The sequence below is a fragment of the Podarcis tiliguerta genome (genome assembly GCF_965153285.1).
Source record: "Podarcis tiliguerta genome assembly, chromosome: 3".
NCBI lineage: Eukaryota > Metazoa > Chordata > Lepidosauria > Squamata > Lacertidae > Podarcis > Podarcis tiliguerta.
In genome coordinates this window covers 104849376-104874875 of record NC_139536.1, presented here as the reverse complement: position 1 = coordinate 104874875, position 25500 = coordinate 104849376, and the positions used below count along the sequence as shown (strand labels likewise).

The following is a 25500-nucleotide window of genomic DNA, read 5'->3' as shown; positions in this document are numbered from 1 at the left end:
CAGCACAGCCGATCTTTGGGGTAGCTTTTTTGTACAATCAAGAGGAAGTGAGGCCAATCTGTCTCTGCTGGAAACAATGCAATGGGTGGGTTCCTCCTACTTCCTGCCTCTTGTGGTTGGCTGATCAACCCCAGGATCTCAGTCCATATATATCCCCTGGTCCTTTGGTTTTCCCCTCTTTTCTTTTCTTTTTTAAATTTTATTTAGGATTTTCAGGTTTATACATTTCACTAATTTCACAATCATTTTAACATTTCAAAACTTGACTTCCTCCCCCCCCTCATTCTGTGGTTTCTTAAATTTATTTTTTAATATCTTCTGCAAATCCAAATTAACTTAATTTGCCCATTGATTCATCTACTTTAAATACATACTCTTATAAAACTGCAGGTTATTACAATAATCCTGCCAATGTTCTTATCTGTTTACAATTTACCTGTTAATATCCAATAAACGATTTCCATTCTTTTATAAAAAGTTTGTGATCTTGGATTCTTATTCTCCTGGTAAGTTTCACCATTTCTGCATATTCCATAAGTTTTTGTGTCCATTCTTCCTTTTCTGGGACTTCTGCTTCTCTCCATTCTGGGGCAAGCAACATTTTTGCTGCTGTAGTCACATCCATGAATAAATTTCTATACAGTTTGGGCAGTTCTGTCCCTATAATTCCCAAATAATGTTCCTCTAATGCCCTGTGTTATTATTCATCATTCATATTATTATCAGCACCAGAATGAGATCATAAAGGCCAATCTCTCTCCTTCAGGTGGACAACATCAGCACGAGGACACAATGACCAGTCTCTCTCCTTCATTGGCCATTATCAACATGAGGTCACAATGACCAGTCTCTCTGTCTCTCCTTCAGGGAGGCAGCATCCTCATGAGGTCACAGTGGCCAGGAGAGGAGAGGAAAAAACCAGATCGCAGCAGGCTGTGTGTGCAGATGGTAGATGCAGGTGTTTCCTGGCACACCAAATTCAATGGTGAGCCTTCAAAGCCCACTAGCTGTCGCAGGTTGAGGGCAGAGTAGAGAGAAGAGATGGACTAGGCAGCAACTGATGGGCAAAGTGGCAGGAGAACAGCTGAGAGGAGACTACAGAAGAAGAGAGGAAGGACAGGAGAAAGCACCCAGCATTTGGAGAAGAAGAGAGAAGGTAATTAGGACAAGAGTAGCAATGGCCACCTGTACTTGTCCCTGTGACAGTCATAAGGCAACCCATGAACCTATATAGTTCTGTCCCTATAATTCCCAAAAGCGAAGCTTCTCCTGGTCCCCCCCCCCATGTTATTTTAAACAACCTTTTCCATTCATTATAGATCATTTCCCCTTTTGTTTTGTTTGTTAAAATAAAATATTTCAAATTAAAATAATGCAGTGGTACCTCGGGTTAAGAACTTAATTCGTTCTGGAGGTCCGTTCTTAATCTGAAACTGTTCTTAACCTGAGGTACCACTTCAGTTAATGGGGCCTCCCGCTGCCACCGGAGCACGATTTCTGTTCTCATCCTGAAGCAAAGTTCTTAACCTGAGGTACTATTTCTGGGTTAGCGGAGTCTGTAACCTGAAGTGTCTGTAACCTGAAGCGTCTGTAACCCAAGGTACCTCTGTATGGGATTGCATTTCGCAATTTTACTCACAGCAAACCCCTTGAAATGAATGGACCCAAGATAGTCATGGGCATTCATTCCAATAGTTCTACTTTGACTAACATTGGATGAAGCTCATCCTAAGGGCCTGATCCTGTGATTGGCTGCTGCACTTGGATAATAGCATACCCTGTTAAGGTGCTGTGACCTGGTCCACAGTGGCCCAGTTTTCCCCACTGAGGTGGCCGTAGCACTTCAAGCAAAAGAGAGATACTCAAAATGCATTTTCATCTCCTAGCCTTCTCTGTGGCATCTTAATTCTCCATGGTGTCTTCTTCTATTCTCCAGGAAGCATTTGGTCATGTTAGATTTACCAGCACCAATGTCTGAGGGAGTCCACGCCAGACTGCAGGGCTGCCACCTCAGTAAAAAACGGATTGTGATGTCACAGAGACTGAAAAGGTTATTATGACATCAGCTTTCACACACCAATGTCTACTTGGCCAGCTGTATGAAGTGGGTCACTCAAATGGGTCAGAATATTTAATCCTGAGTACAGAGAGAAGGGGGAATTTTATTTATTTTTACAATGTGAGCACAAAAAGATCGAGCTTAGCTGTCAATGTGCTTTAGCATCATGCCAGACACAAATTGTAGAATCATAGAATTGGAAGGGACCCTGAGACTCATCTTGCCCAAACCCCTGCAATGCAGGAATCGCAACAGACAGTCCCCCATCCAATTTGAAACCATACCAAACTCTGCTTAGCATTATTATTATTATTATTATTATTATTATTATTAGGGTGTAACTGTGGTCTAAACCACTGAGCCTCTTGGGCTTGCCGATTGGAAGGTTGGTGGTTCAAATCCCCACAACAGGTTGAGCACCCGTTGCTCTGTCCCAGCTCCTGCCAACCTAGCAGTTCGAAAGCATGCCAGTGCAAGTAGATAAAGAGGTACCACTGTGACGGGAATGACATTTCTGTGCGCTCTGGTTTCTGTCACGGTATTCCATTGCGCCAGAAGCGGATTAGTCATGCTGGCCACATGACCCAGTAAGCTGTCTGTGGACAAACACTGGCTCCCTCTGCCTGAAACGAGATGAGCACCGCAACCCCGTAGTCGCCTTTGACTGGACTTAACCATCCAGGGATCCTCTACCTTTCTTATTCCTTTCTTATTCTTATTCCTAGCTGTGCAAAGGATTTGTTGCCTTTTTAAGCTACTTCCCAGCCTGAGTATAACTGCTGCTGGTCCGATACAGAATGAGGGATTAGAAAAGGGATGCAGGAGCCTCTTGGATCATCGCTCCCATCATTCTTGACCATGAGAGCCAGTGTGGTGTAGTGGTTAAGAGTGGTAGTCTCGTAATCTGGTGAACCGGGTTCGATTCCCCGCTCCTCCACATGCAGCTGCTGGGTGACCTTGGGCCAGTCACACTTCTTTGAAGTCTCTCAGCCCCACTCACCTCACACAGTGTTTGTTGTGGGGAAGAAAGGTTCTATCCCATTCCCTTTTGTGCTTATTTTATTATTTTATTTTAAAAAACCCACACATGGGAACATTTAAAAATATGACCCTCCCCTGCAGCCTGAAGCTACACAGGCTGCAACTCTATTCTGCTTCCTCTGTAGATGAGGCATATGCCATTATTTTACATTAAGTTCGCTGTCCACTCATCTTTGGTCGGCTTTTCTGGAAAACATCTTCAAATACATGATCGTTCCTCCCCCCCCCCCCCCCGTCCCATGGGTGCAATAAAGTTTCAGTGATAAGCATTTTACTTTACTGGAGACGTTTTAATTGCTATGCATTTAAACTGCTGTCACATTAGGAGTTAAAGATCTTAATTTCAAGGAAAGAACACCCTCCCCTTTAAAATGTTCCTAATATGAAGCGGTACATTTCAGCCTCTACTCCCCCTTTACCAAATTCAAACTGGATGGAAGAATATTTTGTAATAGACTGAGAAGGCAATATAAAATTAACTAAAGCTGGAGCTGGTGCCTTAAAAATATTTGGCAGGATTCCCTGGAAAGCCACATTTGAACATTTTTTAATATATATTACAAGGCAGACAAGAATAATTATCTTCTCTTGAAGTACTGCGAGTGAGAGAAGCGTATTGTTAATGCCTTTTGAAAGAAAACAACGCAGGCTGCCAAAGAAGCATGTTATGGAATCTGCTTCTCCCCTCCCCTCCGCCTTTACCAGTTTGATGGATTCATGTTAGTGTTGAAGAATACAACAAAAGCAAAATGCCTCTTTCTGCTGTACACAGGCAAACACGGACACATTAAGTGGATGTGACTTGCCAGAAGCCAAGGCAGGGTTTGCTCAATGAAAATGTCAATGCACTTTTTTTAAAAAAAAGAAAATTTGGCCCAGTACCACCAAGCTCTATCTAGGGCACACTAACATCGAATATCACCCCATAGATTTCGACAGAAAGGAAGGCAAGATTTGTGGCCATGTGGTCAGTGCTGCTGACAGGACCCATCTCCAGCAAACCTCACAAAGTATAATCCCATAATCGCTGTTTTGCCATATCCTTGCTGCGTGGTTACTTAATACACAGAGCCAAACGCTTTCCACTCCTTCCGTTGATTTTGGCTGGGGGAAATGGAACTGGACAACATCAGGGTGGAGCAAACTTTATTACATTTTCATCCCTCTCACTGCCCCCAAAGAGTGTCACAGCCTTCTCCAACAAAATGCCCTGCTAATGTTTTTAGATTATGATTTCCATTCTCTTTGGCTGTTGGCCGTTCTGGCTGGGACTGGTTGAGATTGTATGGAAAGACCCCAAATATATTTTCTTAGCAATTGCATGTTTTATCTTTTGATTAATAATTTTCTCTCTCCTCCTTCGAGAATTTCGGTTCCTTGCTTTGCATCTTTCAATTTGCACTGCTAATATTTTGCAACATGTCTCTCCTTTTCCAGCTCAGTAAGGAGAAGTGGTTGTATTCCCTTGAACCCAACCCAGAAAGCTTTTTATCCAACAAGGACATCAGCTGAAGTGCGTGAACTGACATTCAGATAGCCATGCAGCTGGTGATTTGGCAAAGATGCTGTAAGGCCATTTGTGATAATCTGAAAGTGCTATCAGCCTCCATGGACAAGTCTACAACAGAGTTAAGAATATTAATTATTGGCCTCTGGCTGCATGAACAACAAAAGATTTACTGGCTTGAGGCAAAGGACAAGATGCCCCCCGCATCCCACATATGTAGGTCTTGAGTGGTCTTGCAGTAGGGATGCGGGTGGTGCTGTGGTTTAAACCACTGAGCCTCTTGGGCTTGCTGATCGGAAAATCGGCGGTTCGAATCCCTGTGATGGGGTAAGCTCCTATTGCTCCGTCCCAGCTCCTGCCAACCTAGCAGTTCAAAAGCACACCAGTGCAAGTAGATAAATAGGTACTGCTGTGGTGGGAAGGTGAACGGCGTTTCCATGTGCTCTGGTTTCTGTGTCAGTGTCCCGTTGCACCAGAAGAGGTTTAGTCCTGCTGGCCACGTGACGCAGAAAAGCTGTCTGTGGACAAAAGCCGGCTCCCTTGGCTTGAAAGCATGATGAGCGCTGCAACCCCACAGTCACCTTTGACTGGACTTAACCGTCCGGGGGTCCTTTACCTTTTTATTTTTTATTTTTTACCTGCAGTAGAGTCTTGTTTCAACACTGGAAATGGGACAGTGTCGTTTGTCTTACCAAAGATGAGCAGGATAGTTTGGGTTTGTGCAAAGGCTTAGCACAAACTGTCTGTCCCCCCGACACCACAGCACCCGAAACCCCAGCATCTACCGGACAAGATGGCGGCTTCATACTGCCTGATAACAGGGCTGGCTGTATGATGACTTTTACATGGCTCTCTTGTTTCGATGGCCTGCAACTCTTTGGTTGGTAGCCATAGAAGCATTCAACCTCTGGCTTACTGTTCAAGGTAAAGGTAAAGGGACCCCTGACAATTAAGTCCAGTCGCGAACGACTCTGGGGTCTCTTTAAAGGCCGAGGGAGCCGACATTTGTCCGCTTCTGCAGACAGTTTTTCCAGTTCATGTGGCCAGCATGACTAAGCCGCTTCTGGCAAAACCAGAGCAGCGCACGGAAACATCGTTTACCTTCCCGCCGGAGCGGTACCCATTTATCTACTTGCACTTTGACGTGCTTTTGAACTGCTAGGTGGGCAGGAGCAGGGATCGAGCAACGGGAGCTCACCCCGTCGTGGGGATTCGAACCGCCGACCATTCGATTGGCAAGCCCAAGCGGCATAGTGGTTTAGCCCACAGCGCCACCTGCGTCCCTGTTTACTGTTCAAGTGCCTGCCAAAAATGCCCTGCTTCAGGATTACAACCAGCCTCTACAAACTAGAATGAGCTTGGAGGGCCTCCCATTTCTTTACATTAATCTTACTAGAAAGATTATAGCTTCCTATTATTTTGTTAACATATAGAAATTACTTAATATATATATATATTTAAAAAAGAAGAAGAAGGAAAAGGCTGGAAATACTTCTACTTTGCTACTGCTATTAATACAACTGTTACTGCTAATAAACAGTGACAATTACTTGGAAGCTTTGCTAGGCTCTCCACAATTCCCTTAATTTTCCCTGACTGATGTTCTTTACCCCTCAGAAAACAGAACATGTTTTGGAGGAATGTTCTTGGAAGCGGCAGGGAAGTGGATGGCAAGCAGGCAAATACGACAGGCAAAAGATGCAGAATTCTTTCCTGAGGAATCCTTCCAGACTTGAGGTTTAATAAGGGGTGGCTTGAGGTGTTCTGCGCCTGAGACAAAATCAGTGGCATAGCGTGGGGGGTGCAGGGGGGCCTGGCCGCACCGGGCGCAACATCTGGGGGGGTAGGGTTAGGGGGCGCAAATCCACAGATTAGGGGGCCCAAATCCACGGGTTAGGGGGTGCAAATTACTTGCCTTGCCCCGGGTGCTGACAACCCACGCTACGCCACTGGACAAAATGTCCTGCTGACCCCCTGCCTGTGATGGTTGTGTGTGAGGGATCAGGGAAAAGCCCTTGCAAAGCCTCACCCCTAGACAGAGGGTGGGGCAACTCTGCCAGGGCTTCCAGAACACCTTCCTATCATCAAACTCAGTGAGAGGAAGGTGTTCTGCAGAGCTTTGATGCTGGTCTCTCGCCACCTCTTTGGTTGCTTCCCCAGTGGTTGAGGAAGTTAGTGGGGCAGGCAGGGTGCCCATGGGAGGCGGCTGCCTCTTGTGACTACAGTGCTTTGAAAAAGGCAGTCAGGTCATGTATCCCAGCAGTGACCAGAGGAGGAATGACTGCTGGGATGAGCGCAGAGAGAAGAAAAACTGTGGTGGATCTGCAGTAACACACCGGGACAACTTCATCTGCCCAATCTGCAACAAAACATGTCTATCCCATATTGGCCTCTATACAGCCCCAGCAGCCATTGCAACTCCCCAATGGTTTGGCTTCACCCCCAAAGACGCAGTCCTCCCTCGTCTCCTGAGACGGATGCTAACAAACAACATTGTTAATATTATCATTTTTATTACTATTACGATTTCTTAGATTTCATGCCCACTCTTCACCATGGGGTCCCCAGTAGCAACGTATGTATGTATGTATGTATGTATGTATGTATGTACTGATGCAAAATTACATGCAAGCGCTTTCATTTAAATAGCAATGCAATATTTCTCACCATAGCAAGGAAGACCAGGTGGTCTATGAGACTACCAAGTCTGCAAGCCAGATGCTTGTTCATGAACAACTTCAAGGCTCCTCCTGCTCCCCCTTCTTTTATCTTCAAGCTGAACTTGAACTGGACTGTCCTTCAAAGAGCAGATGCTCTTCTGCAAAGTCAGAGACACTGGAGAATTGTGCTTTTGGATGTGAGGGGTTGTTGGGTAGGCTTTATGAGGCTGCTTCAGGGAGAACCAGAAAATAACCTGAGGGCCTTAAAAACATGCTTCTCTTATGCTTGTGATGTTGCTATGCACTATGTTGGTCCCCGTATTCGGGGCCGGGGAGGACCAATTGGCTTTGTCTTGGTTTTTTGCCTAGGGCCATAGTACTCCTCAAGGTGGCACTCCTGTGGGGATGATCCTATTTGAGGTATGTCATAGGTGTGTCATATGGGAAACACTGGCTTGCAAGCGCTCCAATTGGAGAACAGCCTTTACCAAAGGTGTCTTGAGCTTTGAAGAACTCAGGAAGGGAGAAACGTGCTAAGAGGAAGGCACACTTGGCAAACCTTCACCATGATCAACTCCTACCTGGAAACCTATGTCCCCACTGTGGAAGGATGTGTGGATCCAGAATTGGCTTCCACAGTCACTTACGGACTCACTGTTAAAACTGTGTTTACGGAAGACAATCTTACTTGGCTACGAGTAATCACCAAAGAAGAAGATGCCATAGGTCCTCCTTGCCTCAGGGGCAACCCCCTGTGGAAATACTTCCAGGAGACGGGCTAGTTGTTAATTTGTTCCTCATCTGCCTAGGAATACATGTGTGCTGATTTGAGTAAAAGGAGAAACTTGTGGTTTTCATTATAGGCTGTAAACATTCACAGCAGAAGGCCTTGAAGGACAATCTCCTCATATTCACTTAGCCTATAGAAATATTAAGTACTGGAATATGGTGAGGCTAAATTTATAAGACCAAGCCATATGGGGGTGCCTAGGGCCTAAGTCAATATTGTCACTTAGCCTATAGAAATATTAAGTACAGTGGTACCTCAGGTTAAGTACTTAATTTGTTCTGGAGGTCTGTACTTAACCTGAAACTGTTCTTAACCTGAAGCACCACTTTAGCTAATGGGGCCTCCTCCTGCTGCTGCGCTGCCGGAGCACAATTTCTGTTCTCATCCTGAAGCAAAGTTCTGAACCTGAGGTAATATTTCTGGATTAGCGGAGTCTGTAACCTGAAGCGTATGTAACCAGAGATACCACTGTACTGGAATACGCTGAGGCTAAATTTATAAGACCAAGCCATACGGGGTTGCCTAGGACCTAAGTCAATATTGCTCAACCTTGAGTGCCCAGATGTGGCTCAACTTGCGTTTCCATAATCTCTTATAGGTTTAGATAATGGTCAGGAACGATGGGAATTATAGTACAACGTCTGGAGGCCCAAGGCTGAGGAATGCTGGCCTAGGAATAAACCCATGCATGTATACACACAGCTCCAGGCTGCATCTAGGTGCTTGTCTGAATGCAGCCAAGTTGACACAGTCCAATTTGCCCCTCTTCAAAACAAAGGCAGTGCTAACCACTGTAATTTCAGTTGTGGAGCGGAAGGGAATACTCCTCAACTCACTTGATAGAACTCGATCCCTTCTCGTGGTACAGCAAATAGGCTTAAGCCACCCAGTCTCTTAGCGTAACTCGTCTTCTTAAGATGTGTGGACGAATAGGAAGCTGCCTTTAAAAGGTGTGTGGACGCACCTCTGGCTTGTAAACCAGAGGTGCCCCTGCCAGTCTGCAGCACACTAGCTCCAGAGCTGTGGTGGTGCCATTCGGTCGGCTACTGTGAGGGGTGGAGGAAAAGGCGGGAGGGAGAATCATGTCATTTATTTTTATTTTTAAAGACAAATCAGGCTGGAAAAGCAGGGCGTCCTGAAATATAAACTAGATGAAAACAAGCTACAATGAAATTGAAAGGGGGAGGGGGGGAAAAAACCCTACATCGGCGTGTCATTTTACAGTCAATGGAAAATTAGGACCAGATGAAGCTTCAGAGGCCCTGGGCATTTAATTTGCTGAAGTTGGTCAGTCCTTTGTGAGATCAGAATTGCTCTGTGTTTCCTTGGTGTAAGCAATACTGTGTTTGTTTGTACATGAGCATAATCTGGAGGGGGGGGGGGGAGAGAACAAGCAAAAAGAATCAGATTGTTTTGGTATTCTTATTTGCATAAACATCAGATCCAAGAAGGAAGGATTTGCCTGCGATTCGCGATGCCAAGAGACTTTGGGAAGCAAAACGGCATGTTAAAGAAGCATTACATTTCTTCCCCAAGCCCAGTTTTCTATGCAGGCAAGTGCATTTGACACAAGAAATACTTTGTTTGCCTGCATTTGTTTTGCAGGATCCCACTGTATTTTTGTGTTATGTCCATCGCTTCCATTCAACGAGGTCATGGTTCCCTGGGCAAGCTCCCAAACAGGTATTTTGCACAGCATTTCCTATCCTGAGAACCTCAACCTCTTTTCCAAAGCGAATTAGGTTTCTGGTCCTCATGTTTCCTTGCAGATGATTTTGTGCTCAGGAGGGGCAGCATTAATTGGCACCCACCACGTAGAACTACAAGAATGCAGATTTAACGAATATTTCTTTCCGCAGATAGAGAGAAGCATGGTTAATTGTGTTCCCTTGTACCAGTATTTGAGGGACACACAATGCCATTCTGATGGATGTTGCCACAGGGCTTCCACACTAGGTTCAGTATATGTGGTGATTGTCAGTGTGTTGCTTCTCTGCTGGACCAAGAGGATGTGAACACAAGGCGATCTCTTTCATCAGGTCTTTAAAAAGCAGGCAGAAGAGAACCATGTTAAGACAGGGGTTAGTAACCTGGTCCGGTCCCCCCCAGATGTTCCACGGCAATCACTGGTTTGCTGGCTGGGGCAGTGTTAGAAACTGAGATATGAAAGCCAGGAGCTAAATGGCACCTTAAACCTAGGTTGTGGGCGCAACAACAGAATGTCTAGGCTTGTTTTTTCATAACTAGAATACAAAATTGAAAATGCATGAACTGCAGCTAAAATATTGTGGTCATTTTTCACGTGATCTAGTCCTTCCCCTGCCCACCCCCCTAATATTCTTAAGAGGGTCTCTTCTCCAATCTTCAGAGAGTAACCAGAAGTGGGAGGAAGAAAAAGGCCCTCCTTTCCTTCTGCTCTGCAGTTTTAATCTGAAATCTTAGGCGCAATACTGCGCCCAGAGCTCAGAAACGGCTTGCGCTAATGAAGTTCGCTGTCACAAAATGTGCCTAGAACAATGGGAGTTTCGAACACCGGGCTGGGGCGGTTGTGAGCTGGAGCCCAGCAACTTCTGAAACAGCAGGTTCTCTATCGCTGATGTAAGACCAGATCCTTGTTCTATTTCTTGGAAAAGACAGGATAACTTCCATGAGCTATTCCTGTGTCTGCATCACTCAAAACAAAGCCTATGGGTGAATTAGGAATATACGCAATGACTCCAACCAGTCCTTCGATTCTAGGATCTTACAGTTTGCAGGTCTGTTGGCGAACTGGCTGCATGTGTGTTTGTCATTCAGTATTTCCGATCAACAGATCGTTCTTTAATTGGATCTCATCATCATAATAAAAAGAGTAAAGCCTCCTTGGTCTTTTTGTACAAGCTTCATATGCAGCTTTTGAAAGAAAGCTCTTTTCCTTTAACTGTATTCTGGGTAAGACGAATGCGGTTCCTCGAAAGGAAAACAAAAAGAGTTTGGCAAAGCGAAGTTGCCCAAAATCTCCAGGAGACTGTGCTCCATTAGATGATTAGAAAATCTGCGATGATCACACACATAGATCTGAGGGTTTGGAGGCACACAGCTGCAGTTTCACAATGTTGGCTATATTTGCCATCTGTCTGTAAGCAAGCAAACTCTTGGCTCCGGAGTCTGCTGAGTCTTTATTCCTCCTCCTTCTCATCACCTCTGCGCTGGGTTCTCCGAGAGGATTATTTGAACATTAAAAGAAAATAAGCCTTCCTCCTGTCCTGAAGTGTGCAACATAAATAATGGGCAGATTATTAATGCAGAGACAATATTTCTGTATGGCTCTTTCCTTAAACGATCAGAACTCGCAGCGAGCCTGAAAACCGGCAGAGATGCAGGGAAAACCAATGTAATCATGTCATCCGATATCGTGAAAAGGAGAAGGAGAAGCAGAAAAGAAGGTTGATTTTTAAAAGAAAAGGAAAACTTGGCTGGCTAATATGGTACTTTTGGAAGCTTGTTAAACTTCCAGAAATATGCAATGATTAATCATATACTCCCTGTTTCGTCTCCTGTATTTGCCTATGGGTCGCAGGAATGTGTGCTGATTTGGGTAAAAAGAGAAACTTGTGGTTTTCATTACAGGCTGTAAACATTCACAGCAGAAGGCCTTGTGGGGGGTGATCTCCTCCTCCTATTCACTTAGCCTATAGAAATATTAAGTACTGGAATATGATGAGGCTAAATTTATAAGACTATATGGGGGTGCCTCTAGGCCAGGGGTCTGCAACCCGCGGCTCCGGAGCCGCATGTGGCTCTTTTACACCTTTGCCGCGGCTCCGGGGTGGATACTAGCGAGGGGAGGAGGCGCATTGTGCGCCCCGACACTCCCCACTGTGGCAGGCGCTGTACTGGCTGTGACGTTGCATGGGGGCGGTGCGTGTGTTAGTCACGCACCGTCCCGACGTCACCTTCCCGCCCACCCGCGCGCCCACTACATTGTAAGGGGCATGTACGCTGGTCACTGCATTGAAAGGGGGCATGTACGCTGGTCACTGTTTTGAAGGGGAGTGAAGAACACACACACACAAAAAGGTAACTTGTTAATTTAACGTTTATTTCTATGAGGAGGAGTAATTCTGAGGGGTCAAACAAAGAAATAATAAAAAAGTGACAAAAAGTTGTTTTTATAATTATGAGTTTTGCGGCTCCCAGTTTTTTTTTTCTTCGGAAACGGGTCCAAGTGGCTCTTTTTGTCTTAAAGGTTGCAGACCCCTGCTCTAGGCCAATATTGCTCAATCTTGAGTACCCAGATGTGGCTCAGCTTGCATTTCCATAATCTCTGTTTGGTTTAGAATGATGGGAGTTATAGTACAAAGTCAGGAGGCCCAAGGTTGAGGAACGCTGGCCTGGACAAAGGGGAGAGTCAAGTGCTGAAAGCATGCAATGATGGGAGAGGCTGTGGCACGTGCAGTCAGGCACATGCTGAGCATGTCAAAAGATATCTTCAGTTTAAAAAGCCTTCTATAGAAGGTGATGAGAAACATCTCAGAGAGAATGCAAATCTGCCATTCAAGCTTAAACAATACTGGTCTATATGGAGTAATGGTCTTGGTCAATATATGTTGCATGTGGCAGTGGCTGGTGGGAGCATTAGATTGGCTCAGCTGCTGCACCTACATCATCATCATCAGCATCACTTTATACCCTGCTATCCACTCTGGGCAGCTTACAGCGTATATTAAAACACAAGAAAACATCAAATATTAAACACTTCCTGAGTTTTCCCACTACCTTGTCCCTCCCCTACTTGGTAACTGGTGGCAATACATAGCTTCACACTTAGCCCATCTAATTGTATGTAACAATAATTGGAGTCTCAACTAGATCATCCATGACAGATGGCCATCCAACCTTTGCTTGAAAACCTCCAAGGAAGGAGAGTCCACTGTCGGAAAGTTCTTCCTGATGTTTAGTCGGAATCTCCTTTCTTGTAGCTTGAAGCCATTGGTACAAGTCCTACACTCTGGAGCAGGAGAAAACAAGCTTGCTCCATCTTCCATGAAATAGCCTTTGAGATATTTGAAGATGGCTATCATATCTCCTCTCAGTCTCCTCTTTTCGAAGGCTAAACATACCCAGCTCCTTCAACCATTCCTCATAAGGCTTGGTTTCCAGACCTTTGGTAGTTGTGATGGCCTGGGACTCAGGCTCAGACTCGGAGCCAGAGGAGTCTCAGTCCGCACCAGATCCTTTGCTTCAGGCGGCATCCAAACCTAGTCTAGCGCCTGAGTCTGAAGAGTCCCAGTCTGCACAGGTCCCCTGCAACAAGCACAAGCTGGGCCGAGGCAGGGGCCTGGCTCTAGATGCAGGGATTGTTGCCTTCAGCTGGGCCATCACTTACAGCTGCTCCACTACCAGTTGGGTCAGGAGAGGCTGAGGCGGCCTCTGGGTCTAGTAACCCACCGACATCTCCCAAGCTGCAGAGACTAGGTCTGAGAGAAGGAGAGACCTGAGTACTCACAGGAGGAGTGCTCGCCTTCGGGCAAGACAGGGAGGTGAGTCACCGGGGGATCAGGACCGGCCATTACCCCGACAGAGATAAAAGGCTGTCGGACCCTGCATCAGGTTGCGGAAGCAACATTGCTGTTTGTCAGAACCTGCCTGTGATCCTGTGCCTGACCTTGCCTGGTTTCCTGCCTTATGTCCTGCCTTGGCCCTCTCGGACTGACTCCTCCCAGAACCCTTGGATTTGGGACCGGACCTGGACCGCGTTACTTGGGTTACCCCCGGGCCCAGCATAATAGTCTTGGTTGCCCTCCTCTGCACACATCCCCAGGATTCTTTGGAGTTAGGGGGCATTTGCTGTAGGGGGGAAGCATGAGCATATCCTTAAAGTACCTTTCAGTTGCAAAGAGACAGACACATGCAATGGAACGCCATGAAGAAAAATGATACAAAACAGTAACCAGCCCTTTCGCTTACAATCTCCATGCTTCTAGCAGAGCTTGAAAGACAAGCCCCTGGCATTATCTGCAAAGACACCGCGCCCCCATGTAATCTTTACGGAGGCTTTAAACAATTAAGTAATTGCAACAGGAACAGGAATGTTTGCATCAAAGGGGTTGAAGCAGCAATTTCCAAGTCGTATTGTTTTTGACTGAGACAAACAGCCTCAGGTATATTCACCAAAGTTATGACAGACCAATGCCAGAATTTGATATGGCTGCCCCACCCCCAAGATCAGTGTAGGTTTCTCTGAAAACATAAATGCCTGCAAGGTGTTACCTACATGAATGTATTTGCGCAACGAACTTTAAGTAAACCTAGCACTGAGGTGTTTTCAGAAGTAGTATCTACAGCTAAGCAGCCATATCCTTATTCATGGTGAGGGGTGCAAGTCCTCAGTAAACAGGTTTGTCGGCAGAGCATGAGACTCTTAATCTCAGGGTTAGAGCCCCATGATAAAGGTAAAGGTACCCCTGCCCGTACGGGCCAGTCTTGACAGACTCTAGGGTTGTGCACCCATCTCACTCAAGAGGCCGGGGCCCAGCGCTGTCCAGAGACACTTCCGGGTCACGTGGCCAGCGTGACATCGCTGCTCTGGCGAGCCAGAGCCGCACACGGAAACACCGTTTACCTTCCCTCTAGTAAGCGGTCCCTATTTATCTACTTGCCCCCGGGGGTGCTTTCGAACTGCTAGGTTGGCAGGCGCTGGGACCGAATGACGGGAGCGCACCCCGCCGTGGGGATTCGAACCGCCGACCTTTCGATCGGCAAGCCCTAGGCGCTGAGGCTTTTACCCACAGCGCCACCCGCGTCCCTACAGAGCCCCATGATGCCCCCCCCAAATCCCGCATTGCAGGAGGTTGGACTCAATGACCATTGGGTTTCCTTCCAACTCTTCAATTCTAAGATTTTATGATTTTAGGCCAAACCAGACTGGAATCTCACCAGTCAGAGTCAAACGAAGGCTACCAACACCCGGGCGAGGGAAACTGCTGGCTGCGCATGTGTTGTGCCGCTACGTACAACACATGTGTGGCGACGCTACATAGGGCGCATGCATGGTGTTGCGTGTGACACCGCTCATGCGTTGTATGTAGCAGTTTAGTACCAGCGCCGCCTGAGCGCTGTGCAGACAGTGGCGGGGTCCTCTGCTCACGGTGGTGGTATCCTCCGCTTGTGGCTGTAGCGGCGACAGAGGGATCCCCCCCCCATCTTTTTTTTTTTAAATAATATTTTATTTTCCACATTCAATAAACAAAAAAAAGAACAAATCGACAAACACATCAAAAGGAAAAAAGCAAAAGAGAAACAATACATACATTATACAAAAACAAAAAGAAAAATGAAAACGGTAAGAATAAAAGAGTTAAAAACAAATATTGTATCATTGTATTCTTCAGCATTAACTTGGGTCTGCGACTTCCCCATGCCTTCCCACTCTGTATTCTAGGTCTTATATTCTGGTAGTAAACTCTTTCCCTCTGGCGTATCTTTGGTTCAGATTAATATTATTGTCTTATTTATCCTTACATTTCCCTATGTCTTGTTAAATATACTTTCTTTAACATTGTCATTTTTATAATAACATTCTTTTACATTCAATCTGATAACCTCAACCGTTCGTAGTTTTATAATGCTTCTGTAAATAGTCTTTAAATTTCCTCCAATCTTCCTTCACCATCTCTTCTCCCTGGTCTCTGATTCTGCCGGTCATTTCTGCAAGTTCCATATAGTCGATGAGCTTCATTTGCCATTCTTCCAGCGTGGGTAGATCTTGCGTCTTCCAATATTGCGCGATGAGTATTCTTGCTGCTGTTGTAGCGTACATAAAAAAAGTTCTGTCCTTCACTTGAACCTGTTGGTTTACCATACCCAGGAGAAAGGCTTCTGGGGTCTTTCTAAATGTGTATTTAAATATTTTTTTCAATTCATTATAAATCATTTCCCAGAAAACCTTAATCCTTGGGCACGTCCACCAAAGGTGAAAAAAGGTACCTTCTGTTTCTTTACATTTCCAGCATTTGTTATCAGGCATATGATACATTTTTGCAAGCTTGACTGGTGTCATGTACCACCTATATATCATTTTCATTATGTTCTCTCTTAAGGCATTACATGCCGTAAACTTTATTCCAGTGGTCCACAACCTTTCCCAGTCAGCAAACATTATGTTATGGCCAACATCTTGAGCCCATTTAATCATAGCCGATTTCACTTCCTCATCCTGTGTGTTCCATTTCAGCAGCAAATTATACATTCTAGACAATATTTTTGTTTTAGGTTCTAATAGTTCTGTTTCCAATTTTGATTTTTCTACCTGGAAGCCAATTTTTCTGTCCATTTTAAATACCTCCATTATTTGATAATAATGAAGCCAATCTCGGACTTTACTTTTTAGTTTGTCAAAACTCTGCAGTTTCAGTTTGTCACCATCCTGTTCTAAGATCTCCCAATACTTCGGCCAATTTGCCTCCATATTGAGTCTCTTTACTGCCTTAGCTTCCATTGGAGACAACCACCTTGGGGTTTTGTCTTCCAAAAGATCTTTATATCTAATCCAGACATTGAACAGTGCTTTTCTGACAATGTGAATTTTGAACATTCTATGCACTTTAACTTTATCATACCATAGATATGCATGCCAGCCAAATGCATTATTGAACCCTTCTAAATCCAATATGTCTGTGTTTTCAAGAAGTAGCCATTCCTTCAACCAGCAGAAAGCTGCTGCTTCATAATAGAGTTTTAAGTCTGGCAGGGCAAAGCCCCCTCTTTCTTTAACGTCTGTTAATATTTTAAATTTTATCCTTGGCTTTTTGCCCTGCCAGACAAATTTAGATAGATCTTTTTGCCACTTCTTGAAACAGTCAGTTTTATCAATAATCTGCAGTGTCTGAAACAAAAATAGCATTCTTGGCAATACATTCATCTTAATTACAGCAATGCGCCCCAGTAGTGAGAGTTTCAAGCTAGACCACGTATCTAGATCCTTTTTTATCTCCGTCCAGCATTTCTCATAGTTGTCTTTAAATAAGTTCCCATTTTTTGCTGTCATAGTTATTCCCAAATATTTAACTTTCTTCACTACTGTTAAACCTGTTTCTTTCTGAAACCTTTCATTTTCAATTTCTGTCAGATTTTTTGTCAAAACCTTAGTTTTTGTTTTATTTAATTTAAAGCCTGCCAATTGGCCAAATTCCTGAATCAGTTCTAAGACTTTTTTTCCACTAGATTCTGGCTCCTGCAACGTCAAAACCAGGTCATCTGCAAAGGCTCTTAATTTGTATTGTTTAGCTCCGACCTGTATCCCTTTAACCAATTGGTCCTTTCTGATCGTATTCAGCAACACCTCCAGGACCGATATAAAAAGTAGTGGGGAAATTGGGCACCCTTGTCGTGTTCCTTTTTCTATTCTGAACTCTTCTGTCAAAACATTATTTACAATTAATTTAGCTTTTTGTTCAGAATAGATTGCCCCTATACCATTTTCAAATTCTTGGCCTACCCCCATGCCTTGGAGATTCTTCTTCATAAAACTCCAAGAGATATTGTCAAAGGCTTTCTCCGCATCCACGAATATCAGCGCCGCTTTTGTATTTATATTTTCCTGTAAAAGTTCCAAAATATCAATTATATTTCTTACGTTCTCTGATAGATGTCTTCCTGGGAGAAAGCCTGCTTGATCTTTATGAATCTCCTCTGTTAGTACCTTCTTCAATCTTCTCGCCAAGATATCCGCAAATATTTTGTAATCCACATTTAACAATGATATAGGCCGGTAATTCCTAAGTTGATGTTTTTCAACGTCTGTCTTTGGTATAAGAGTCACGAAAGCTTCTTTCCACGATTCTGGAGCCTTTTTCCCCTGAAGTATTTCATTACATATTTCTTTTAAGGGTTGAGTTAGCCAGTCTTTCAATGATTTATAATATCTTGCAGTCAGCCCATCAGGTCCCGGAGCTTTGCCTAGTTGCATATTTTGGATGGCACTCTCTATCTCTTGTTCTGTTATCCTACTGCTCAGTTTAAGTTTGTTTTCTTGCGATATTTTTGGTAGCCCATTCACTTTCAAAAATTCTTCTATCTCTGTTTCTTTCTGTGGTTGTTGAGAGTAGAGCTTTTTAAAATATTTTTGAAAGGCACTCCTGATCTCGTTGGGATATTGCAGCATTCTTCCTTCGACTTCCACACTTGTAATAGTGTTCATTTTTTGTCTCTTCTTTATTTGCCATGCCAATAACTTTCCACACTTATTTGCCGAATCAAATGTTCTTTGTCTCATCTGTTTGATTTTCCATTCAATCTCTTGGTTTATTAATTGCATGTATTGTACTTAATACAACTTTATCTCTCTTAATATTTCCTGTGATTTTGGGTTTGTTCTCAATCTCTTTTCACCTTCCTTGATCTTATCCAAAATCTTTTCTCTTTTTTCCTGTTGTAATCTTCTCTTGAGTGCATTTTGTTGGATCAAAAAGCCTCTCATAACCGCCTTACTTGCGTCCCATATAATTCTTTTCTCCACCGTAGTGTTCAAATTTATTTCAAAATAATCTTTCAGAGTTTTCTGGGCTTTCTTCACAAATTCCGCATCTCTAAAAAGAGAGTCATTCATCCTCCATCTGAAGGATCCAGTTGGTTGTAAGTTCATTACCATCTTAATAGCGTTATGGTCGGAGCAAGTCTTTGGGCAGATTTCCACCTTATTTATCTTTGGGGCCAGTTCTCTAGTGGTCCAAATTTGGTCAATTCTAGTCCAAGTCTTTTGGGCTTCAGAAAAGAAGGTTCCCTCTCTTTCCAGGGGATGTTTCGTTCTCCAAATGTCAATCAAGTCCAAGTTATCAGTCATTTCAAAAAAGGTTTTCGGTAGTCTCCCATCTTTGGTAACTACCTGTCTTTGTGCCTTATCCATATTCGTTGAGACTACTCCGTTCATATCTCCCATTAGAATCACATTGTACTCCATATAATCCAACAATGTCTCATGCAGTCTTTTAAAGAATTCTGATTTTCCTTCATTGGGCGCGTATACGCCCACCATCAAATATTTCTGTCCGTGATACTGTATTTCAGTAGCCAAGTATCTTCCTTGCTCATCTTTAAAAACAAATTTTGGCGCCAGGCCTTCTTTAGCATAAATTACAACTCCTCTTTTTTTTAACTTTGTCCGATGAGATAAATTCTTGTCCCAACTTTTTGTTAATTAAAATTTTTCTGTGAAGCCTGGTCACATGTGTTTCTTGCAAGCAAATCAAATCCACATGTTCTTTTTTTAATATGTGAAAAATGGATTTCCTCTTCCGAGAAATGTTCAAACCATTACAATTCCAACTCAAAAGCTGCAGAGACATGTTGTATTATTGTTATTCTGTTCCTCCCGTTGCTTCTGATAACTTGTCTTCTTCTGCTCCTGGTGGAGTCTTTCCATCCAAATTTAGATTCAATATTGCCTCTGCTGTCTTCTTCCTTCTTTCCTCTAGTAGGTCTGCTGTCCCTTTCTGTAGGTCCTCCCCGCAGGCCTCCAGAAAACTGTCTCTGTCTTCCACTGACTTTATTTTAATCTTTCGTCCTTTGAAACTAAAGGAGAGTCCTTCTGGGAATTCCCACCTGAAGATGATATTATTTCTTCTCAGCAAGGTCACCAAGTCTTTATATCTGGCTCTGAGATCGAGCAAAAGTTTGGGGATGTCTTTAAAAATTTCAGCTCTCGATTGAGAAATTTCCAAAGGTTTGTGAAAATGCAGACCTAGGATCTTATCCCTCTCCTCCTTGGATCTTAATGTGATCAGACAATCTCTGGTTTTAATCTTTTTACTTGCTCTTCCCAGTCGGAAAGCACTCAAAATTTTTATTTCTTCCTTTTCTGGATCTAATTCCCAAAATTTCACAAACTCTTGTGACAGGTAGTCCCGCAGGCTCTCCTTCTCAATTTCAGGCAAACCTCTGATCCTGAGATTTGCCTCTCGTTCTTTCAAGTCAAATAGAGAAAACTTAACCTTGTAGTCCTCCAGCTGTCTGGTCATCGATGGTAATTTCTCCTCCGTGGCAGCTGCGACCTGTCGAGCTTCTTCTGCAATCTTTCGCGTTTTATCGGAGTCGCCCAATAATTTCTCTATTGCAGCTGTATTTTGCCGGATGCTCAGCGTATTTTGATCTATTTTTGAAGATGCATCTGCAATCCCTTTGTTCGTTTCTACCACCTGATTTTTGATTTCTGCAATCTCCTTCTTCGTGCCTGACACCTCCGCTGTAAGTTTATCAATGGCCCCTTGTAGTTTTGAAAAGCCAGAACTTATCAGTTCATCTGTAGTAGACATTCCTTTCCCCTTCTGCTGTAAGGCAATGCCTCCTGTAGGGTCTAGAGAACCTCTTCTTCCTGGAAGAAAGGATTTGCCCGATCTTGTTGTCTTTTCCTGATAACTCTGATAACTCTCTTTCTCAGCCATAAGCCAAGCTTTCCCACGGTCAGACTGCAGCTGCAGCTGAGCTTGTGGCACAAACAGACAGTCCGATAAGAAATTGCAGTAAGATGTTACAGTGGAAAATTACCAATAGACTTGTGACGATGTCTGTGCCCACTAGGGAGACTCTAAGATTCCATAATCAGAAGAGACAAAATGTCCTTTGGTTTACAGTCAAGACCGAATTGTATCATCAATCCTTTTGGCGACAGTTTTATGGTTCTAACACCTTTATAACAGTTTTATAGCACCTTTAACTCTCATTAATCAAGCGCCGTCCACTATCCCCTTTCTGAGGCTAGTATTTTCAAATTCGACAGCTCAGAACCTGGGAGTCAGAGCGATGTTTCTGTTACCGCAGCCTCTTTCTCCGGGGGATTTAGTCTTTCCCAAAATACTCCCCCTCCTTCCAGTTCTTGGGAGGGGGGTTGCAATCCTTTCTATGGCTTCAGAGTAGCTTTTTCAGTCTCTTATTTTAGAAGGTTAAAAGCATAGTCTTTACTTTCTACTATATACAAAGCGGAAGGCTGACTTCCTGTTTAGACCTTCCCGCCTCTGTTCCGATCATTCTTAAAGAAATTTAAAGTCCCGATTCTTTTCCAATTCAAGTTTTCCAAATTAAAGTCCTTCAAATTTACTGTAGTTTACTCACGATTATTCTGTTTTGTAATCCAAATTGTAACAAGAAGAGGTCGAACGCTTTCCGATTGGCAGTGCGACGTCGCTCTGAGAAGGTAGCGATAGCCTCACAGCACCACGCCGGCCCCCCCTCCGTTCCCCGGGGCTATTTACGACCCGGAGACGATCTGGAGCTGCGCTTTCGGTGCCCGCTGAGTCCCACGGCCGTAGGCTTTCCCCGCCTGCGGTTTTATGGAGTTTCTGCGTCGTCGAAGCAGTAAAACCCCGTCCTTCTCAGAGCTCTTCCTCTGAGACATCAGAGGAAAGCAGCCATCTTCCGATCGCGTTCAGACCCGGAAGTCGATCCCCCCCCCCATCTTTATGGTGCTTGGGCATTGCCGGCGGCAAACTGCTATGTACAGTGAATGTGTGGCGTCACTATGTACAGCCATGCATGGTTTGTACATAGTGGTTTGGCAGCGCCACTGCCTGAACGCCGTACAGATGGTGGTGGGATCCTCTGCTTGCGGCTGCAGCTGTGAACGGAGGATCCTCCACATGCGGCTGCAACGGCGCGATGGCTGCTCGCGCTGCCATGCCCAGGGGTGGCGAGGCGAGCACCCCACGGGGTACCTTCTTGTCACCCCCACGACATACAAGACGTAACCGGCTGTACATTTGAACAAATAATCCAGTCCACTGGATCTTCTACTTTCTTCGTTGAACTTTATGAGCTACTTCTGTTGAAATTTACAATTCAATACAATGAATAGTATACAGTGGTGCCTCGCAAGACGAAATTAATTTGTTCCGCGAGTTTTTTCGTTGAGTGAGTTTTTTCGTCTTGCGAAGCACCACTGCAGTTAAACACTAACAACGGCGGGGAGGGGCGGGAAGAAGCAGGGCAGCTGCTGCAGCCGGTACCTCGGACTCACCCGCGCCTTGTGGCCACTGCGTGACGTGGCTGCTGGAGGGCGGCGGGGCTTAGGAGCGCGACTCTGGCTGCAACGCTGGCTTCTGGCGGCAACGGCTCTCTGAGAGGAGCGCACGAGGGCGGTGGGCAGCGGCGCGAGGCAGCCGGAAGGTCGGCCGTCAGCCGGAAGGTCGGAGGGAGCCGGAGGAGTCGTCAGCCGGAAAGTGGGAGGGAGCCGGAGGAGCGGGGAAGCGAGCGTGCGTGTGTGCAGTGACCGTCGCCATGACAGGAGAGGCAGGGCTGTTTCGTCTAGCGAAGCAAGCCCTTAGGAAAATCCGTCTTGTGAAGCACCTCAGAAAACAAAAAACCCTTTCGTCTAGCGAGTTTTTCGTCTTCCGAGGCATTCGTCTTGTGGGGTACCACTGTATATTATTTTTTATAGCTGGTTACGACTTGTGTGTTTATTGAATATGTTTCACGTAACCGGAGGTTTGTTGTTGTTTTACACCCCCCCCAACATGGCACCTGGTGTGCACCGCCCCCCCTTGTGACATCGCTGCTCCCAGTTTCCTAAACACCCACTGCCCCCACCGTGAAAACAGGCACTGATTGTCTGTTTTCTTGGGGGCAGAGGGAGGAATTTCACATATATGCAGTGCTTTTTATTTTTTCTAAAAAAATGTTTAGGGGTACTTTCATTTTGACTCAAGAAAATCACCATTTTATAATTCACATGGAAAAATAAATGCAGTAAACAGACAAAAGTACCAAGATTCACAAAATGTTTAGGGGTATGCGTACCCCTGCGTACCCCCAGAAAAAAGCACTGTATATATTCATGCATGTATGTGTGTGTAGGCAGCACTTTATGAGTTCTACGTGCCATGGCTGATGGGTTAATCTTACCAGGTGGCTGATGGTTTGTCTCATGATTTCTTACTTAAAAAAAAGAAAATAAAGAGAAAACAAAACACTGTACCCCTCACTGCAAGTTGTCCCTCTGCAACTTTCTGACAGCTCTACTTCCTGGAATGCTTTCAGAGCAATGTGATGGGATGCAAAATGTGGCCAGCCGGGAATGGAGGGAGCCTGTAGTGTTGTGGCGCTTTTTTATTTTAATGATTATTAAAAGCCAGAGGAAACTCCCGAGAACCTTCAGCCACCTGTAAATTTAGGAAAGTTAAGTTACAATACCCCTCCAAACATCGACCCCTCTGATCTTTAGGGTGGGTGGGGCTTCATTTTGTCCCCACCCACCCAACAAATTGCCAAAGGTAGCTACACTCAAAAATGCATATTTCTTTAAATCACATTTCTAAGCATATGTCTGCGGCAAACAAAATTTTAAGGTGCTTCCTAACTGCCATGTTCAATGCTGAAAAGTAGATTCAGATTTGGTGATTCAAATCTAGACATCTGCTCAGAAGCTTGCTCACTGGACATTTTACCGCTAAAAAGCTCAGGGACGCGGGTGGCACTGTGGATTAAACCACAGAGCCTAGGGCTTGCCGATCAGAAGGTCGGCGGTTCGAATCCCCACGACGGGGTGAGCTCCCGTTGCTCGGTCCCAGCTCCTGCCCACCTAGCAGTTCGAAAGCACGTCAAAGTGCAAGTAGATAAATAGGTACCGCTCTGGCAGGAAGGTAAACGGCGTTTCCGTGCCCTGCTCTGGTTTGCCAGAAGTGGCTTAGTCATGCTGGCCACATGACCCGGAAGCTGTACGCTGGCTCCCTCGGCCAGTAAAGTGAGATGAGCGCCACAACCCCAGAGTCGGTCACGATTGGACCTAATGGTCAGGGGTCCCTCCCTTTACCTTTAAGGTAATTTTCAGGATGTATTGGGCCAAGACTCACTGCAAGTTTTCTCCGAAGCTTTCCCCTATGTCCCATAAACATCTACCTAGACAAAAGCCCCTCTGCGTTCAGTGGGACTTACCCCTAGGTGGGACTGCAGCAGTGAGTAGCCTGCTGATTTTTCAAAACAACACAACAACAATAAATACATGGCTTCCTTGACAAAATGGCTTCTACATGGTTTGGCCCATCCAGTCCCTGCATATGTAAGATGGCATCTTCTTTGGTTCTGTTCCAGTTCTGGGAAGCACTGTCAGCTTGAAAGCATGCAAGCGTGACACGTGACGTCAATCAGTGTCAATCCAATGGCCAGGGTGAGATTCTCACATGGTATCAGTTAGAATGCGCTCACCACCTGGAACTTAATCATTTACTGTTTTATATATTCCATTAAAGTTTAAGCCCTCTTTCTTGTAATCTCCTTGTTCCGAAGACAAAGTTGTACTTTGTTGAAGGTGAATCAGTCTAAGAGAACAGGATGTTTTTGTATTAAATATTAAGTGCTCAAGGTTTACTTTAGCTGAAGGTCCTGGCTGGCTTTCACTCTTGATTGAAATCTGACAATCCTGCATTCCTACATAGCTGAGGAGCAGAGTGTGTGCTTGCCAGCTCCTGATAGCCCGACACAGCGAAGCATGATGTGAAGAGGTGCCTGCACATTCCTTGCCAAAGTGCAAACATTTGACATAATTTATTTAGAACTAAAATGGGGCTTTCCATTTTCGTTTGTCCTGCAATGAAGGAGCGTAGCATGAAGCAAACATTACCAAAGCTTCAAGGAACTTTGAGACAGCATCAGCCACCCCCATCCTATAGTGCATCTTCTATCATACTATTTCTTGGCGAAGATAGGAATGGTGGCGAGGCTGGAAATTGAAGGAGGTTGGGTAGCAAAATCAAGGGCTGACCCCCTATCTTAAGCCCAATGGGGCTTGAGTGCTGGATTAGGACTTTGGAGGCTAGAGATAGATCATTTTGATAGATAGATAATTTATTATGGTCAAAGACCAGCTCACATAATATAACACAATAAAAACAGCATTCATAAAGATAAAATATACAATCGGAGCAGATTGCAGCAATAGCTCATGTTAAAATTAAGATATATACATACACCCTTACAACTGAGATTTGGGCTACCATAAAAAATTGACCCTGAGGTGCCCCAAAGGGCTATTTCAGCATTTCCCTAGTAAGCTATTTTATTCTAGAGGATGATCTGTGCCTACAAATCTGGGCGCAGGTCGTCTTATGATCGTTGCCTAAGAGGAAAGAATTAAGTTTAGATTTGTCTGAAAGATTGGCGAGCCTCTTCAGCAAAGGATCAACGTTGTCTCTACGAATCTCAACATAATAAGGACATCTAAAAAATATATGTTCAAGGCTTCCTATTTCCCCTAATGGGCAGGCGCAAAGTCTCTGTGCATATGGGATCCTTCTATAGGAGCCTTCCAGAACCAGTGAGGGCAAGGCTCAGCTTCTAGCAAGAGTAAAAGCCCTTCTTGCATTTCTGGATGTGAGGAAATAGAGATATGCTGCTGGAGCGGCTACGTATCTCCCGTTTTCTATGATTTTATAATCAGGGACCCTTGTACAGTCCTGTTGTTGGAGGCTAGAGATCAATC

The 25500-nt window shown here is 44.7% G+C and overlaps 1 protein-coding gene and 1 long non-coding RNA gene across 3 annotated transcripts in view; both read left to right on the top strand.

The window, feature by feature from the left end:
• Positions 1 to 25500, top strand: part of LOC310673576 — a 163680-nt gene that overhangs the window by 31535 nt on the left and 106645 nt on the right. The window lies entirely within an intron of this gene.
• Positions 841 to 11575, top strand: LOC310673551 (uncharacterized protein). 2 transcript variants are annotated; one of them, XM_083432025.1, is made up of 6 exons: positions 841 to 1156; positions 1937 to 2104; positions 4538 to 4613; positions 6225 to 6344; positions 9499 to 9610; positions 11379 to 11575. In XM_083432025.1, exons 2-6 carry the CDS (start codon positions 2100 to 2102, stop codon positions 11399 to 11401), a joined length of 336 nt encoding a protein of 111 aa, XP_083288151.1. In that variant the 5' UTR covers positions 841 to 1156; positions 1937 to 2099; the 3' UTR covers positions 11402 to 11575. The 2 variants fall into 2 exon arrangements, 1 of the variants encoding a protein (XP_083288151.1); XR_014509092.1 differs by lacking the exons at positions 9499 to 9610; positions 11379 to 11575 and adding an exon at positions 9663 to 9740 and having other exon boundaries at positions 843 to 1156.

Excerpts from the sequence above, each read along its gene's own strand:
- LOC310673551 (XM_083432025.1), top strand. Across the intron at positions 6,345-9,498 it reads GGAATCCTTCCAGACTTGAG|ATCCAAGAAGGAAGGATTTG; the intron begins GTTTAATAAGGG and ends CATAAACATCAG. Across the intron at positions 9,611-11,378 it reads AAGCCCAGTTTTCTATGCAG|ATCAGAACTCGCAGCGAGCC; the intron begins GCAAGTGCATTT and ends TTTCCTTAAACG.